This window comes from Brachycentrus maculatus, unplaced genomic scaffold (genome assembly GCF_059751285.1).
Source record: "Brachycentrus maculatus isolate JH-2025_06_01 unplaced genomic scaffold, ASM5975128v1 h1tg000472l, whole genome shotgun sequence".
NCBI classification, from domain to species: domain Eukaryota; kingdom Metazoa; phylum Arthropoda; class Insecta; order Trichoptera; family Brachycentridae; genus Brachycentrus; species Brachycentrus maculatus.
In genome coordinates this window covers 852,943-871,507 of record NW_028281219.1, presented here as the reverse complement: position 1 = coordinate 871,507, position 18,565 = coordinate 852,943, and the positions used below count along the sequence as shown (strand labels likewise).

Sequence of the window (18,565 nt, the reverse complement as noted above, 5' to 3'; positions counted from 1 at the left end):
ACAGCATTTGAATATTTAAAACAATTATTTATAAAAATGGTTTGCCGTTATTTTTTTACAATCTGATTATTTTTATAAAACTGTTATGCTTGGTAAAAATAAACAAATAAATTTTCAAGTTATTGTGTTTATAAACATTTAAAGTCAGGTACATTTGATAAAAATATTTTGAGTGTGTTCAATCTTTGTTTACATATTTCTTTTCATTAAAAATGATAGATTTTATAATCTCATTTTTTTATTGTGCTACTCCAAACTGAAGGCTGGCTATCATCAAGTATTTTTTATTTTGTCTACAGCCGACCTAAGCAGTGGCTTAGTGCTACGGTGGAACCACTTTCTGAAGCTTTTAAGCCAGAATATACGTCTTCTTCCTATACTATGCTTACCTTCGTCTTTGCCTTGTAATATAATACATATTACTTCTTCCTTCATAAAACAAGAGCTTATTCTAGCTTTTCCTTTCTTTAGTGTCTTTAACTTTTCTTTATTTATTTGTTTTTTTACAAAAATGTTAAAAAATATTAGTATATAATCACTCACCGAGATTTTTATGTCTACTGGTTTCGAGACGTATCCGTCTCTTCGTCAGGACAATCACTACCACAGCATGCAAATAATACCACCCTTCACCACCATAGCACCATTGATGGATATTGCATTTATTATTTACTTTGATTATTATGGACAAGGTTGACAGTTCATTCAATTGATTTTTGTTTTTTCTTACTAAATAAATATGTTTTTATTTAAATCTGTGTTGGGAATAGGAGGGATAATCTAGTGTAGGCCAATCAAGGACTCAGCATTTGCTCATTGCTGGGAAGACACCACGTAAAACTATTCAGGAGAAGCCAGACTGTTGACTATCATAATATTAACATGCCTAGGAATATGTATTTAGATTATGTAGTAGGAACTCTCCATGAATATAAAATACATACACAAGTAAAGGTTTTGGTAATGGATGTGGTAAAACAGGGTGTATGGAAGATATCCGTGTGTAGTGCTACAACGAGATGGGAAAATGCAATTAGAAGTCCCTAAGGATTCTCTTTCCCTAAAGCCCATAGGCTAGCAGCATTAGTCTAATCTAGCTGATGCGTTACCCACTATCTGTAGGATAATACAATTTCAGTTAATATGATGATATAATATAATTTCGTAGTACCTGAAATACCGATTTATAGTTCAATTCACGAGTATTTATTTTTGTATAAAATTTATTGTATGGAAGTTTTATACTGACATTTCATCGAGGAAATGTATGTATTTTATAGAATGAAATAACAAATATGTACAACATTTTGAGTGTGTCCAAATACTTATAATACTTGGAATATATGTATATAGGAAAATGAAGTTTTTTTAGAAAATACTATACGTTTATTGAAAAATTCTGTACCTTTCAAGAAATCTCATTTTCTCAAAATATGTATTTCTTTCGATGAAAAGAAGAAAACTTTGTTTATTCGATACAAAAACGAATGTTACACGTGTGTAAAGTGATCACTTACACTTGCATATGACGGTCGTCAGCCCCGTAAATGCCCAGACTTCCATATTCATCATCATCTTTGATGAGATGTCAAAAAAGAATAACAAATAAGTATGTAGTTATTTCCACATGAATTTTATTTGACTAGCAACCGGGTTTCATCGTAACTGACATTATCAGACTGGTGTGAGGCTAAAATGTTATATATACAACAAGACAGGGGTTGAAAACCATGATTTAAAATATATTTTTCTGACAAAATGAATTTTTTCAAAATATTTTTTCTGACAAATTAAAATTGATTTAAAAAATATATAAAATCTTGGTTTTCAAGCCTTGTTGTGTATAAAACAGAATTTTGTCTAGCCTCACATCAGACTGATTCAATTTTCAGATTAATTCAGAATTCAGACTGATTTTGAGTTTATTTTGTAAACTCAATATTTAGACTTGATATTTTAATTAATTTAATAGGTTCATAAAAAATGACTTGTTTACTTACACATTAAATGATTTTAAATATAAATTTTACTGTAAAATCGGGATACAATTTTGTTTCACATTTTTTTATCGCAACTTACAAAAACAAAAAAAAATGCTTTGCAAGAGAAGGTCTCTCAGGAAGCCTAGATGCTTCTGTTTCGGAACTAGGCATGCGGTGAGACAACTTTTAATGTAATTTTTACCTACACAAAAATGTAAAATCAAGGGATAATCATCATATCCCTATTTAAAATAATCTTTTATACTTTGTAATGCTCCAGTGAAAACCAATTACCTTTAAATACATTAAATACTTTAAATATTGAAACCAAACACTGAATAGAGAGAAACCAAACACTATTAAAGAGATTTTTTATTTTTAAAACAAAAAAAAACTAAAATTTGGCGACAACTGTTTGTGAACAAAAGTAAATTGATATAAGATTTTCCTGGATCAAAAATAATACAATTTACTATTTTTTACACATGTTTGTATTTATGGCTCGTAACCAAGAAAAATTTATGAAATACAGTAAATGTTTGTCTTCATAGTGAAGTGGTTATCACGTTTGGTGTAATTAAATAAATAAGTGATTTTCATTTGAACATGTCTTTAATATCAGTTTGAACTGGCTTCTGAAACGTAAGACTGATCACTTTACCCTCATAAAAAAACTAAACATTATACAATTTTTATGAAGTGCCCTACGCACCATTTATTGCGGATAAGGGTCAGAAGAAGAATTTCAATAATCAACATTTTCGTGCAACAAAACTTTTTTTTAAATAAGCTTACGTCCAATGACGTTTGTTGCAATACAATTTACCATATTCCTATTTAGACTTTAAATTTGCAAGTTTAAGACCCTTACAAACAAATGAGAGGATTTAGTCTTTATGTTTAAAATTTCTATAATTTCATGTAATTCATGAGTTAGAATTTTAGAAAAAATAAACCTGCCACTTAAATGCACAAAGATCTATAACATATGAAATAATATGAAAGCAATAAAAAAATAAGCAAAAAATCAACTATCTATTGAAGCGAAAATAATGGTGAGATAAAATATAAGTTTGTAATTTAAGTTTTACTTGGTAAATACCACAATTTCGTGGTATTTACCAAATAAAGCTTAAAAACAAAAAATGGAGAGGTTTTACCACAAAGTGACTGCCGAATGAATTCATGAATATATTAGTTGATGAATTGCAATGGTGGTTAGTAGATTTCTCGGGGATGAAGGTCCCAACCTGCGAGTTAACCGTGGTCCGGCCCTGCGTCTCGTAACGGTTGGAGAACGCCCGCGGGACCCTCCAGCCCTGGATGGCCAGCCTAGGGGCGTCCTGCAGGACTATCCCCCCAGTCGGGTCCTTGCTCTGGAAAGGACAGGTTAAATCAACCGAGGAGTTATTTTTTTATATTCCTATTTTTTTTTAAATGGGATTTATTATTTACCTTGCTTATTGTGTACAAGGTTTATAGATCATTAAGGGGATTTTTGTTTCTTCTAACTAATTCAATATGTTTAAGTTTCGTACTGACATTTCTTGGTAGAAATGCATTTTATATAATAAAACAACATGTGATTTTTTTCACATTAATTTTATTTGACCTGTAACCGGGTTTCATCGTAGCCATGCATGCCCTCCAATTACGTAGACTTTTGAATCCACCAGATTTTAGGTACTGATTGATCTGATCGTGCCTTTTTAGGGCGTCCTCGTTCTGTTCTCCCGCTCACATTCGCCACATACGAGTATACTTGGTTAGTTATTCTCTCGTTCATTCGGTCCACATGTCCATACTACCTTAAAGAACTCTTCTTAATCTTTTCAATTATCCCTAGTTCAGCCTTAATATCTTCGTTTTTAATTCTGTCCTACAATGATTTCTTTATGCGTGGATCTTAGTATGGCATTATTGGTTCCAGGGATTCAACATTTCAGATGCGAAATGAGCCAATATCACCATTTTGAATACGTCTGGCATGCGTTAAAGGGTGTAATTTACCTTTTTTCTTATGGGAAATTTATTTGTGATGCGTTCCGTTTGGTATAATTTGAAAAATCCAGATACTACTGTCTTACATTACGAAGACAACATTTTTTGGTTCTGTTTGGTCCCTTTTTTCTTAAAAGCTCTAGCTGGGGATATTTTTCGTTGTTTTCGTGGTCTGAAAGGGTAGATTTTTGTAGCTTTGTCTCTCAAAATTGTATTTAATTACATCGTTTAAGATAAATTTTGTTTTATTATCTCCCGTTGTTCTCCAACAGAAATAATTAATTTTTAATTAAAGTTAATACAAGTGTATGGTTGGTATAAAAAACACTGGTTTATTTAAGCATTCCAAGAATTGGATTTATTATTTTTAAATAATTGTACTGTAGTATTTATGTTATTACATTACTTGGGTTAAGTCTGTTTCTTCCAACTAACCAAGATATCAAATCAGAATGGTAGATCTTGATATTTATTTAAATTAGCAAGAAGATAATGTTTGCACGAACTCAACTAAATACAAGCATTATTACAATAAAAACATTTAAAAAACAATAAAACAACAGAAAAGCAAGATAATTCATTCACACGGCTAGTAGGTAAAAAAAAAGGCCAGAAAAAGAATAACACATCATTTCCGAGTCTAGCAGAATGGCTTAAAATAGCAATACACATCGTTCTTGAGACTAGCATATTGGCTAAAAGAGCTAAACACATCGTTTTTGAACCTAGCAGATTAGCCAATAAAGTAATACACATCATTTCTAGACCAGAAGATTAACCAGAAAAAAACATTATTTTGTCATTCTCTAGGCTAGCACATTGGCTAGAATGAGCAATATACATCATTTCCTAGTCTAAGAGATTGGCCAGATTTTTTTAACTAATGAATGATGTATTATATCGAGCAATTGATACTTTTGTATTATTTCTTGAAAAGGGTGTGTCGAGAAATGATGTTTTCAAGATATATTAGAAATATTCGACGAATTACAATATCTGAGGCCAAGCAACTATGCGCTTATACAATCCTTACACGTCCATTTACGAATTACTCACACAAATCATAAGAAAGCACCTCCCAAAAAAACACACAGAGCACCATTAATACAATGTATGAAAATTTTCAAACCTATTTCGTTTGATGAAAAAATCTTGTAGCAACAAACAAATAAAGCCGAGTAGATTAATTCATTGAAAGAAACTAATTGCAAAAAAAATCTATTGATAATTTGATAATGAAGGTGGGTTAATTTTAAGTAGATCGCATTATTCGGCCATTTCTTACTGAATAACGTGATAGGCAAATTACAGTATCATAAAATTTTATAAATAAATATCGTAAAATGTGCCCTTGTTACTTGAAAACTCAGAGAATGCAAATTATTGTAAAATGTAATTATGTGTAATGAAAAAAGAATGAAAAAGTAGTTCCAACAGGTAAAAGAAGTTCTAAGCTAGATATTTTAGCGCAACTGAAAATGTGAAGAATATTATAATAAGCGAATATTATAAGTTGTGAAAAACTTATACATCTACCAATTTAAAGCAACAACGACTTAAATAACTGGAGACAATTTACCTTTTTTTAAAGGTCACGAACATACTGAAAAATCTAATCAAATTTCATACTTATAATTTTAGCACACCTATATTTATACACCGTTTGAAATATATTTCTCCTTATTTCTCCCTACAGGCATGCTTTATATGTAATTTCTAAAAAACAACGAAAGGCGTAGGAGTTTTCTAATTTATATACCCTTGGAGCTATCAACTTGCGCACAAAGAACGAGAATATAAAGAAGATTCATTAAATTCGTTACTTGAATGATTTCAGTGTTGATCAAACGGTTTTGCAGCGTAGTAAAAATTAATTTAACATAACTTTTATTCAGTAAAAAACAAATACCTCTGAAAAAACCAATACCTTAATTTCTTGAACGAAAATTGAAATGCCAAAATGGTAAGAAATTAACAGTTAAATGTAAGATTAAAGTTTAAGGCACTATATAGTTCACGCGTTCGTAATACTACCTTAAGTAGGATTTTTTTGTATTATTTTTTAAAAACTAAAATTTTAGTTAACAAGTTTATTTTAAACAAAAGACTCATTTATATTCCTCACAAGTTGATATTCCAAAATTAAATTGTTAAACAAACTAACTGGATTAAGGCCTAGTATACGATAAATCGCTACATATTTTTTTAAATCCAGGTAACATTTGACGTAATTGTTTTTTTTCCTTAAAATGCTGTTTTTGTATTGAAAAAATAAGTTATTCTTCGAAATAAATATATGGTTTTGAATAATTTAAAGGTAATGAGTTAAAAATCAATATTTATTTTAAAAGATAAATAAATCAATATTATTTCTAAAACAAAATTGGGCATGAACTAACGTCTGGCGCTCAGCGTTGCCAGACGCTAACTTAATTCTATTAAAGCGAGTAACTAACTAACTGCCAAGTTTTACTCGGTCTTCCTCTGCTTCTTTTCCCAACTACATTCGCCTCATAAATTTGTGAAACCGTTCTTTTCTCACTCATACGTTCCGAATGTCCAAACCATCTCAACACATCTTTCTTAGCATTATCGATAAAAATTAAGAAAGGTGAAAGGTGTAGCGAGTAAGGCCTTAATTTTATATTTTTATAACTCAACATTTTAATCTTGTGATTTAAACAAAGCATTATTCTGTTCCATTAAGTAACATTGGAATCGACTACTTATTGATATGTAGGTATAGATATATAAATATATATATATATATATATATATATATATATATATATATATATATATATATATATATATATATATACATATATATATATATATATATATATATATATATATATATATGTATATATATATATATATATATATATATATATATATATATATATATATATATATATATATATATATATAAATCTATCTATATATATATATATATATATATATATATATATATATATATATATATATATATATATATATATATATATATATATATATATATATATATATATATATATACATATATATAAATATATATATATATATATATATATATATATTTATGTATATATATATATATATATATATATATATATATATATATATATATATATATATATATATATATATATATATATATATATATATATATATATGATAATTAACCGTTTCAGACATGGTGCTCATTCAAAAGTGTATTAATGTTGCACCCAAACCCTGATTCTCCAAGTCATCATTTGGGGAGAAAAAAATATATTGTAAGGATAAAAAAAAATTCTTAGATTACAGCATGATTTCACAAATGAAAAAAGACACAAACAGTAAGATCTAAGAGGTTTTTTCTAAAAACAAATTAGGTTGGTTGGAAGTTATTACTTTTCAGCAAACAAAAAACATACTAGTGATACTGTTCAATGTTTGAACCTTATACAACCGTTTAAAATAAGAGAGCAAAGAGTGCTTGTACAGAAGTATAAATTTAATTGAATTTTTCTTTGAAATATTCGATTTTACTTTTCATGAAATCATTCAAAATAAAAATTTTATCTGGATGATTTTCCTTTGTATCAATTTATTTACATAAATTTGTTCGTTTCGAAAGAAGAAATATTTTAATAGTTTTATATTGAAACTTCGACACTGAAAATTTGTAGTTTTAAATTGTAATAAAATCCATATTAGATATTTCTAAATTATTTCAATCAAATTTTAGGATGGAACACTTGATAAAAAATACGTATCTTTTGTCAGCGACTCTCTAAATCAAATCAAATCCTATACAAATGATAAAATCACTGAAGCGTAAAAAATAATCAAGTGATCGATGATTTTGAAAAGGTCTAACCTTCGAGAAAATCACATTTTAATGAAATCCGAATTATTCATTAGATTAGTAGCGAACATTAAAAATCAGAGCAACATATTCTTCGGCTAAGTCAAATGTATTTTTATCATTTTTAATCAAATAGACTCGGATACATTTCAAATTAAGGAGGTTATTAAAAAAATCTAACGTAGAATAAATCATTTAATTAATTAAAATTCAAAGTAAAAGATCAAAAATCTTTTTAATACATTTACGTTTTATACTGACATGTCTATCTTGTATCTTGGCGGAACACATTTTATATAATAAAAAAACAACTTCATAGTTTTTTACACTTCAATTTTATTTGACCAGTGACCAGGTTTTGCCGTAACCAACGTCATCAGACTGGTGTGATGATGTCGATTACGACAAAATCCGGTCGCTGCGCTGCGCTGGTCAAATAAAATTTATGTTTAAAAACTATAAGCTTGTTATTTTATTCTTTAAATCTTTTCTAAATTGGAACTTAAGGCCCATTTTTATGGTTCTAAGATTATTGTTTATATAAGTTCTTCACTGATATTTCTTGGTGAAACTGAATTTTATTAAATAATTTAAAAAAGCAATTCAGGTTGTTTCACTTATATTTTATTTAACTGGTCAAATATTATAAAAGTGGAACAAAGTATATTTTTGCTGTTTTATTATGTTCTTATAAATGTATAATAATAACGTTGGTATTTATAACTCTCTGAATTTCTTTCATATGTCTTTTATTAATATTTAAAAAATTTCTTTAATTATGAAATTATTTTTGTATACATTTTTTCATCGTTCTAAAGTTCTTTCTGCATGGCGCCAATTCAACGTTATGAAGTGTGATATAAATTTGTAAAACTTAAAATAAATTTTGGTAAATGATTTAAAATATTGATATTTGAATAACCTAGAGAGAATTTGTTTAGCATTGCAAAAAAATATTGGATCGCCATTGTAATTTTTCGAAGAATTTTTACAAAAAACAAATATTTTAAATTTCGATTGTCAACGTAAAAGTATTTTTAAAATATCTATTTTTATACTAAGTACTTGGTACTTTTTAGTACTCAGACGAATCTATTGTTTATCAAATATTTATAACGCACTGACTAAAGTGATTACTTACCAAACAATTTAAAGTAAAATGTATTTTTCAAAAAAATTATTATGGGACGTTAAAAAAATTAATTGCCTGTTTTGTTAAAATTTTTATACAATACATTTCTCCAATGTTACCGAATACTCTCCAATTAAAATCTTTTCTTCAGATTATTAATTAAGTTAATAAAAACCACAGAAAGATTTCAACATCTTTTATAATTTTTCCGACTTCAGGTAATATTTTTTGCAACGATTCATAATTATTTGCTAGTGATAGAATTAGAAAAAAAAAGAAAAAAAAATAAAAATATATATATATATATATATATATATATATATATATATATATATATATATATATATATATATATATATATATATATATATATATATATATATATATATATATATATATATATATATATATATATATATATATATATATATAAATATAATATATATATATATATATATATATATATATATATATATATATATATATATATATATATATATATATATATATATATATATATATATATATATATATATACAATATATTTATATATATATATATATATATATATATATATATATATATATTTAAGAATTTAAAACCATATTTTTCCAGAAAAAAAATAATCAAAAAAATATAAAACGTATTAACATTTCAACAAAGATGAAGAAGAACATGGAAGATTTTGATCTGCTAAAGTGGCTGGTTTAAGTGATCGATTTATATACGTGCAACTATCACTATTCTGCCTATGATTGACAACTACACTACTAAATTTATATCAACTTATGCATATATTATAAATCTCATATTGTTTCATGTTTGAGTTCGAGACAGAATCAATGGTTGATTTGATAAATCTTTTATTTAATAGAAGTCCTTTTATTTTTTTGAAACTAGAATGCGAGATTAAAACTGGATTGTTTTACATATGAGACGTAAGAGACTCATGAAAACGTGATTTTATAATTTTACCAAGGTTATAATTAGGCTAGTTATTTCTTTAAATTTTCAAAAGTCATTTGTGAACTTAAAATATTAGGTTTCATCCAGTTAATAAAAAAATACATGAACATCAGAAAAATCGAAATTTACATTTATGTGCAGATTTTTTAGATGATAAGAGTGTCACCTTATTTGTTTCGATGTTAGTGTAAAAACAAATATATATGTACATTTATTCAAAAATATATAAAGTGTATGAACACGAGGAAATTAATTTTTACAACCCTCGAAATTTTCGTGATTCAGAGGTTTGCCAAATTCAGAAATACTTTGAATAAACTCACCATTTTCGCTTTCTTGGCCTTGGATCTGGAGAGGCATATCTTCTTCCTAAACACCAACGCTATCACTCCAACAATGAAGAATATGGCACAAACTGATGCCACTGGTACAATAGTCGCAGTAAGGTCAGGAACTGATTTCACAGCCCCTTCTGTGGCATTGACAGGACTTTTAGACTGTATTTCATTTGTCAACAAGTGAACTTCCTTGTCTTTGCTGGCTTTCAAGTCCGGTCTTGTCCCTGGTGGGTAATCAAACTTAGGTACAAGAGGATTTGTCGGTTGTAATTGGGTCGTTTTCGTAGCAGTCTTTGTCTCGGTTTCATTACTTATATCTAAATCGTCTTCAATGTACGTTTTAGTTTGAACTCTTCGGTTTTTGTTATTGCTTTGGTTTGTTTGTTCATCCGGTCTGTAGTTGCTTCCGGTCGGCTGGTTGTAGATGTTGAGATTTGGTGGGATTAGTGGTATTTGAGGGCGCTGGTTGAATCCTGGCAGGGAAAGGAACGGCGGTCTCACTCTAGGCGGTCCGTTTGCTACTCCTCCACCGGGGTAATAGTTCAGGGGAGAACCATCTCTTGCCGTCGCGTTGACGATATTCACCCACACTTCATTTTTAGCTGTCAGTTTTCCATCCGTAACAGTCACGTAGAGAAATATGTCTTGACCAGCCTGTAAAAAAATGTACATATATTATTTCCGTTATTTGTATACATTTTTTGTTACGTCATATAAAGTCATCATTAAGCTACCGCAAAAACAAAATATTAGCACCAAAATATAAGGACCTCTCACCAAGTGATTTCCACCTATTCCTGTCTATGGCGAGTGATTTGGCTGGTGAAAAATTGACATCGAGAGAAGCTTGTGAAAATCGACTGTCTCAGTTTTTTACCAATAGGGACAAGAGTTTCTACGAGAGAGGCATAATGAAATTACCTTCAAAATGCCAACAAATTATCAAACAAAATGGTGCATATTTGACCTTTTTTTAAAACCATATCCGCTCCCTAGGTGGAGCATATGGAGTCCACAAACTATTTCCAGGCTTTTCTGTCGGTTGCCAGCTCCCTTGCATCGTCCCAAGTCAGATCCGCGTCCTGAAGTTCTTACGAGAACTGCCGACGAATTGTCAGCAGTGGTCGTCCTGGGCGGCGCGAACCTGATGCCTTGTAAAAGAGGCAAGCTTGATTAAGGCTCTCAGGTGGCATTCGGAGTACATAGCAAAGCCAACTGAATCGCCTTTTCTTGACGACAGTTGTGACCAAGATTTGCTGCGTCCTACGCCTTATCTCTTAATTCCTCACAAAGTCAATATATACAGGTTTCAAAATTAATGCTATATGGATATTCAATAATGACAAAAATGGTGAACATAAACACATGTGTATAAACTGATCGCTTCGGCCAGCCTAATGCCAGGTCGTAAGCCCTGGGACATTCCTCACAAAGTCAAACCAAAACAAAGTCAAACCTTAATTGGATTATTCTAATTATGGTAAATAAAGACTTCAATTTCATGCAAATATAATGGATTTCTTTTTACTAGACCAAATATCTGAACGAAACTATATATTACTAAAGCCAGTTTTTTTTATCAGGTGTTTTATAATAGTGCACGTCAATTTTTTTAATTTTTTTAATACAACATTTAATTTGAATCATCAATATATATTTTTTTATTCAATAAAAAAACCAATCATACTGCTGCTTCTCCGCAGGGGTAGACAGAGAGAATAGAACGCCACACCAATCTGTCTTTGCACACAATCTACGCCTATTCCACATTCATATATCTTCTTGTACATACACGCCGATTATTTCAACCCTGACCTAACCAAATTTAATTATTTGAAATACTTAATAAATATGCCAAGTTTCGCTCGGTCTTCCCCCGCTTTTATTATCAACCACATTCGCCTCACAAAAAAAAACTTTTTTAAAAACCATTTCACCCTTGAAATAAGTCATCTCTATTATTTAAAATGTTAAAATTATATAAAGTGATTACATAACCAGCCTTTGACAGGTCATAAACCCTGTAAATACCCAGACTTCCATATTCTTCTTCATCTATGCTAATATGTAATAGTGTAAATAAATTACTCTTATGTTGAGAAACCCAAATTTGTGAACAAAAATGTCGACATATTCAAAATGTAAATAATAAAAGTGGTCAAAAACAATATTTTGCTTTTTTTCAAAGTTTTTTAAAATGTGTCACAAAGTATCATAAAAAACATTAAATCAAGCGCAAATGAAAGCTTATGATCAAAACGCTAACCTTGTCTCTCAAACTTTCATTGAGGTACACCACCCCCGTCGTGTTATCTATCGTGAATGGAAGAAGGGGCTGTCCTATTGGGGTTGGACCGTGATGAAGTGGCTCCAATCCGAATATGAGTGGATCTCTCTCTATATCCTCGGCACGGACCCTTGTCACCACGGCACCAACAGCCTCTGTCGAAGGTATTCTCCAGTTCCTGTCCAGAAGCATCACAGGTGGGGTGTTTTCGCTGCTCTGTGACGATGCTAAAACAAAATTAAAGTAAATTAATTAATTACATTAAAAATGCGTACATTTTTTTACATCTCAATATCGATGAGGAAAAATGTGGGGGTTTTGATAATTTATAGGGATTATTATTTGATATGAAGATATCAAATTTAAAATGTATAAAACTTGTGTGTGACCCATTATGACAAATAGGATCGAATGCAGAACGGATACCGTAGTAACAAAAAACGCGCTAAGAGTGTTAGAAATTGAGAGGGCAGCTAGCTTGCTTTTATGGTTGTCGAAAGAACATGAAAGGACTTTAGCGATAAAAACATACGAAAGTAAGTAAATAATATAAACGTATATATGCAATGGTCTCGGATTTCTTTAAGATGTGGGTAGTCAATCAATTGTAGCATTTAGCATCTCAACACAGACGACCGCAGAATCAAAAATCACGCTAAGAGTATCAGAAGTGAAGGCTCTATGGAGCATGTTTGGCTAGAGTCTACCGGATTAAATTAGGGAAACTAGGAAATGAGAAATGAGGTCGAAGATGTCGTAAGATAAGAAAGGCAACAAAGAAGACACAATGGTAAGCACATGCGAAGATAATGGAGCTATCGAGACTCGCCTACATTGCACGGCCAAACCCAAGGTAGACAAATCCCAGGCAGACCACCAGAGAGAAATTGACACCTGGGAATCAACATCGCAGGAGGCTTATCCCTCTTTTAAAAAAAAGGCCACAAGGCCTACACCAAGAGGAAATTTTGGCTGATGGTTTTGCCTCTGGTTGAGAAATTTGCAAATGTAATATAAATGTATTATAGCTTAATCTATTTGAACGTAGGTAAGATTCACTCGGAATCAGTTCACATATATGTTTTTTTAGGAGAGAGTCAGAAATAAAGTTTATTTTTTATATACTTCTAATTTAACCAGCTGATTGACATTTTTTAAAATTATTATTTAATAACACTAGATTATTTACCTTACAGTATGATGTAACAATACTATAGATATCTAAACGTAATACTGGACCAATGTACGAGACCTCTACATTGATATCGTATAACAAAGAAAAAAGGGTCATTCATTTAAATTGATGTTTATCAAAATACTTTGACTCATTAATTAACAAAAAAAAACATTTACAGATGCAGTTAATTCAACCCGACATTAATAAACGTTAAAACGACTATTTTTTAATGAAAAGAATCCAGTCGAAAAAGATTAAGAAATCACTTATTTTCTTTCATATTTATAAACAACAAATAAAACCCAAGCTTTATTCTTCAATACAAGAAAAAAACAAGGTCACTAAGGAATTCTTTAATGAAGAGGTTGGATTACATAACCTAATAGCGGGCTTAGCATTGAACTGGAGGGAAAATATTTCATGAAAAACCTTTTTTTGTTCTCATAAAAAATATTCGTAAAATAAGTCTTGGCATGAAATTTAAAAACGCAAAAGAAAATTATTTTCGATATCGACTGTCTTCAGCCAAACGAACGATAATAACGAATCAATTCTATCCAGGAGACGGATTCAAAGGCATAAAAACATTGTGCGGTTGTCAGATGTCAAAAAAAATATATTATAGTTGTCAGATCCACCCTTGAAATAATCGGTAAGTTTTTTAAAGCTAACTAACTAACTATCCATCGCGTAGCTTCGCTATAGGGACAGACAGAGAAAGAGAAAACTCCGATTTGAGTCTACCAAAATGTTTATTTTATTTTTAAAACATAAAAACAAATATTCTGTGACAATTGTTACGCCTTGTTAGGGCATTTTCAAACTTATGACATAAGTCTTCAACTCTTCCACATTCATGCATCTCCTCACCCATACCCGCCGATTATTTCAACTACTGACAAGATCACTCAATAATGTCATTTTTTTCTCGGTCTTCCTCATAAATTTCATTTGCTTCATAAATTTGTTCAACCGTTCTTTCCTCGTTCATTCGTTACACATGTCCAAACCATCTCAACATACCTTTCCTCATTTTAACGATGATGCTTAAATAAAAATTGTGAAAGGTATGAGATGGTTTGGATATGGGGAACAATTAAGTGAGGATATAACGAAAAAACTTTTTTGAGAGGTGAATGTAGTTGAAAAACGGAGCAGAGGAAGACAGAGGAAATCTCGGCATGATCAGATATAACAAATAATTCAAAGTGGCCGGATCAAGAGACGAAATAAACGGTGGGTATGTATGTGGAGACACATGAATGTGGAAATGGCGGAAAATGTTTGCAAAGACAGATTAGTTATTTTATTTTTTTCTCTCTGCCTACCCCTGCGTGGCAGTGGCATGATGGTTAGTTAGTTAGTTAATTAACTAAGATTATGACGCAAACAATTACATTTATTTTGAAAATAATAATTTCTGAAGCAGAACGTTTCATGAAAGTTTCAGAAAGATGTTCATTTCTTCAAATATTTTCTATGTTATGTTTATATCATAACTTAAAATAATTTGTTTAAGCAAATAAATTTAACATAAATTGTACCAGTGCATGTATGTTTAAGTCAACAAAACGTTGAATATGTAATTTTTCAAATTTACACTGATTTTAATGAAGCTAAAATTTTCAAATTCGTTTACAAAATTTGTAAGTGTATTATTTAACATCAGGAAAAAGGTTACGTACCACGAATGAAAATCAGTTTAATGGGAAACCAAAATGCATTCTCCCATTTCGCTCACTCCTTTCAAGAACGTCATAAATCAAAAAACTTGATTTTTCAGGAGAACGTTTTTAAAGTTTGAAAATATAACACAATGTATTAAAAATAAATATATCAAGCCACTTATTGAACTTTTTATTGTGCAACAGATCTTTCTAGGTAAAACCAGAAGGTTTTTTCTCCATTTGAAAAATATTTAATACATTTAAAAAATAATTAAACAATACCTTTTCTTCAAAATGCAAAAACAACATTTTCTCCCCTGTAGCGGGTAAATATTATTTTCAAATATGCCGCTTTTGCTGGGGTACCTATAGTACATTTTCTTGGCATTCCAAAAACATGCACAACTGAAAATTGTTGATTTTTGATTTATGACGTTCTTGAAAGGAGTGAGCGATTTGTCAGCCATACACGTTCATTGTGAAACTCGTTAAATTAATACTGAATTCTATTTTGCAAAACTTCAGCACATTTAAACTAATTCAGACGACTTAACTTATGTATTCAGATGAATAAAAAAAGGATACACAGTAAAAAATATTTATGAAATCATGGAGAATAAAAACTTTTTATTTATATTTTAAAATAAGAATGAGTTTTTTAAATTATTATATTTAATGTTTTCGGCATTTACTTTGTGGTAAGACATGTAAAAATTTTAGAAGAAAACACTTGTTTTTTTACCACTTGAGTTTATTAATGACTACTAGTTTCGGAGGCTAAGCTTCCATTTTCGGGTCTAAATGTGAACTAAAACATAATTTTTAGAAAACTGTTTTATAAATAAGGAGAGCAGTAAGTTAGGGGAGGGGAGTTTTTTATAGTTGAAATTCACCCTTCTAGCTTAGGAAATTAATCCATTGACGGATAAATAATAATTAATTTTGTCTAAAAAAATTCATGTACTTAGGTTATAATAAAACGTAAATAAAATTAAAATTGTTGTTTGTGAGATAAAATATAAGTTAAGAAGCTCATTCAAGTAAAAAAATAAAAATTGAAAACAATTGTTTCAAGTGACTCTGAGTATGTGGAAAAATACTCTAAAAATCTAACATACTTTCATGAAGGTTTCTGATAAAAAAAAACATAAAACTTTTAACCAACGAAGTAAAAAATAGTAAATCTCTTTTAATAAAATAAATATAACTTCCCAAAATTGGGTAGTGCAAACTTAGGTAGAAAAATAAATGTTTTCCTATCTTTATAAACTGATCACTTAAACTTTATAAAGTAAAACAACTTTTTTGTTTTAACTACTTTTTATTGGTACAATTTTCCAAACGGTTGCGACAACAACCTTGTCGTCCTCAGGATTTATGTACTAATTTAAAAAATATATATTCTAAGTTGTCATCCGGAATCGAGGTATTCGCTGCGCAGTGCTCAATAAAAGCAATATTTAGGATTTTTTTAAATCATATTTTCATATCTGGAAGTGGAGTGGAAGTTTTTGGTATCGTAAGGGAAGGTTAGTTAATTATAACCTTACTATGAGTATTTCGATGTTTTAGAATTAGTACATAAACCCTGAGGATGACAATGTTCTTGTCGAAACCGGTTGGAAAAAGTGAACCAATAAATAGTGGTTAAAACAATGTTGTTTTATTTTATAAAGTTTATAAAATGTGCCACAAAGTATCTGCGAAAAACATTCAAGAAATTATTACATAAATCCCAGACATACATATTTTCTTTGATCTATATTAAAATATCAACAAAAAATATCCTTGCCTTCGAAAATGTAATTTTATTTGGTTTTCTTCCGGTTTTTATTTTAAAAGGAATAATAAATTAGTGATCGCAATAAAAATGAAAGAAATGTCAATTTCTACATTTATTTTCGATATCGCGAAAAAAACATTTTTTACCAATTTCGGCGGGTTGGTATGGGGTTAATTTATGCACAAAATGTGAAACGGATACACACAAATAATATTTGTTGGGGGTAATGTTTTCTATTATATTGCTATGCGGAACAGGGCTGGTTTCTATATTTTATTATTTGATAGTTTCATACTGACGTGGTAGATATGAATCATTAATGCTTACTAAGCATCGCCGCTGTCGCACGTCGTAGTGTCCGAGAGAAAATGTCAACGCGACGGTTAACCTAGCGACTAGCTTCCCAGCAATTTTTAAATGTAAATATATATATATTTTTTAAATGATGCATTAATCACTTTCTTTTTCCTTGTATTTGTTGTTAATTTTTAATGATCTAACGCTCAGTATTTCTTTTTTAAAGTGGTTATAAGGAAAACAATATGTCATTTAATTACAGTACAATATAATTTTAAAGGACTATAACCAATACAACTTTCAGTCTCTACGAAATGCAAAATGTTTGGAAAAGCTTTTGCTTTCTACAAAATACTCGTATATATTTTTGGCATGTGCGTGTTTATATGTTATATATATATATATATATATATATATATATATTTATATATATATTTATATATATATATATATATATATATATATATATATATATATATATATATATATATATATATATATATATATATATATATATATAAATATACATATATGTATATATATATACATATATGTATATATATATATATATATATATATATATATATATATATATATATATATATATATATATATATATATACATGTATATATAAATATACAAATACAGTTTAATTAGTGTGTATATAAAGTGTGCTATTAGCCTTAAAAAAACAGAAACGTAGATATAAAGCAAAGTGTTATTTTTGAGTAATTATCAGGAATCAATGGTTCCTAATATATGAGCATATAAGCGTAATTTATATGACAACCTGGACATGCAAGTAGATTTAAATGAGAGTATTTCATCCTAGTAACGGTTCTAAGTTAGAACAGGGCTTTGTCTCCTAGTACGTAGTCTACATATATAATTTTTAATTTGTATTTATTTAATAAACATCCCTTTCATACATATAATTAACAGTGGTCATGACCAAATACAAAAAATATTAAATTATGAATTATGAATCCAAAAATTACAATAGCATCCCTCAGCCCTACCTAATCAAATGGTTTAAACGAAGGTCATAACTGATAGATTGCGGTTTGGTTCCGGTTACAGA

General features: G+C 29.3%; 1 protein-coding gene across 2 annotated transcripts in view; it reads right to left on the bottom strand.

Moving 5' to 3' along the window:
* Nucleotides 1-18,565, bottom strand: part of LOC148302235 (tyrosine kinase receptor Cad96Ca-like) — a 105,719-nt gene that overhangs the window by 37,789 nt on the left and 49,365 nt on the right. Inside the window, exons 3-5 of one of the 2 annotated variants that reach the window (XM_088271959.1) lie at nt 12,539-12,786; nt 10,258-10,926; nt 3,233-3,358 (exon numbers count right to left, since the gene is read on the bottom strand). In XM_088271959.1, coding sequence (XP_088128085.1) covers nt 3,233-3,358; nt 10,258-10,926; nt 12,539-12,786 — 1,043 coding nt within the window. The remainder of the gene's footprint in view (nt 1-3,232; nt 3,359-10,257; nt 10,927-12,538; nt 12,787-18,565) is intronic. The other variant, XM_088271960.1, reaches the window with a different exon arrangement.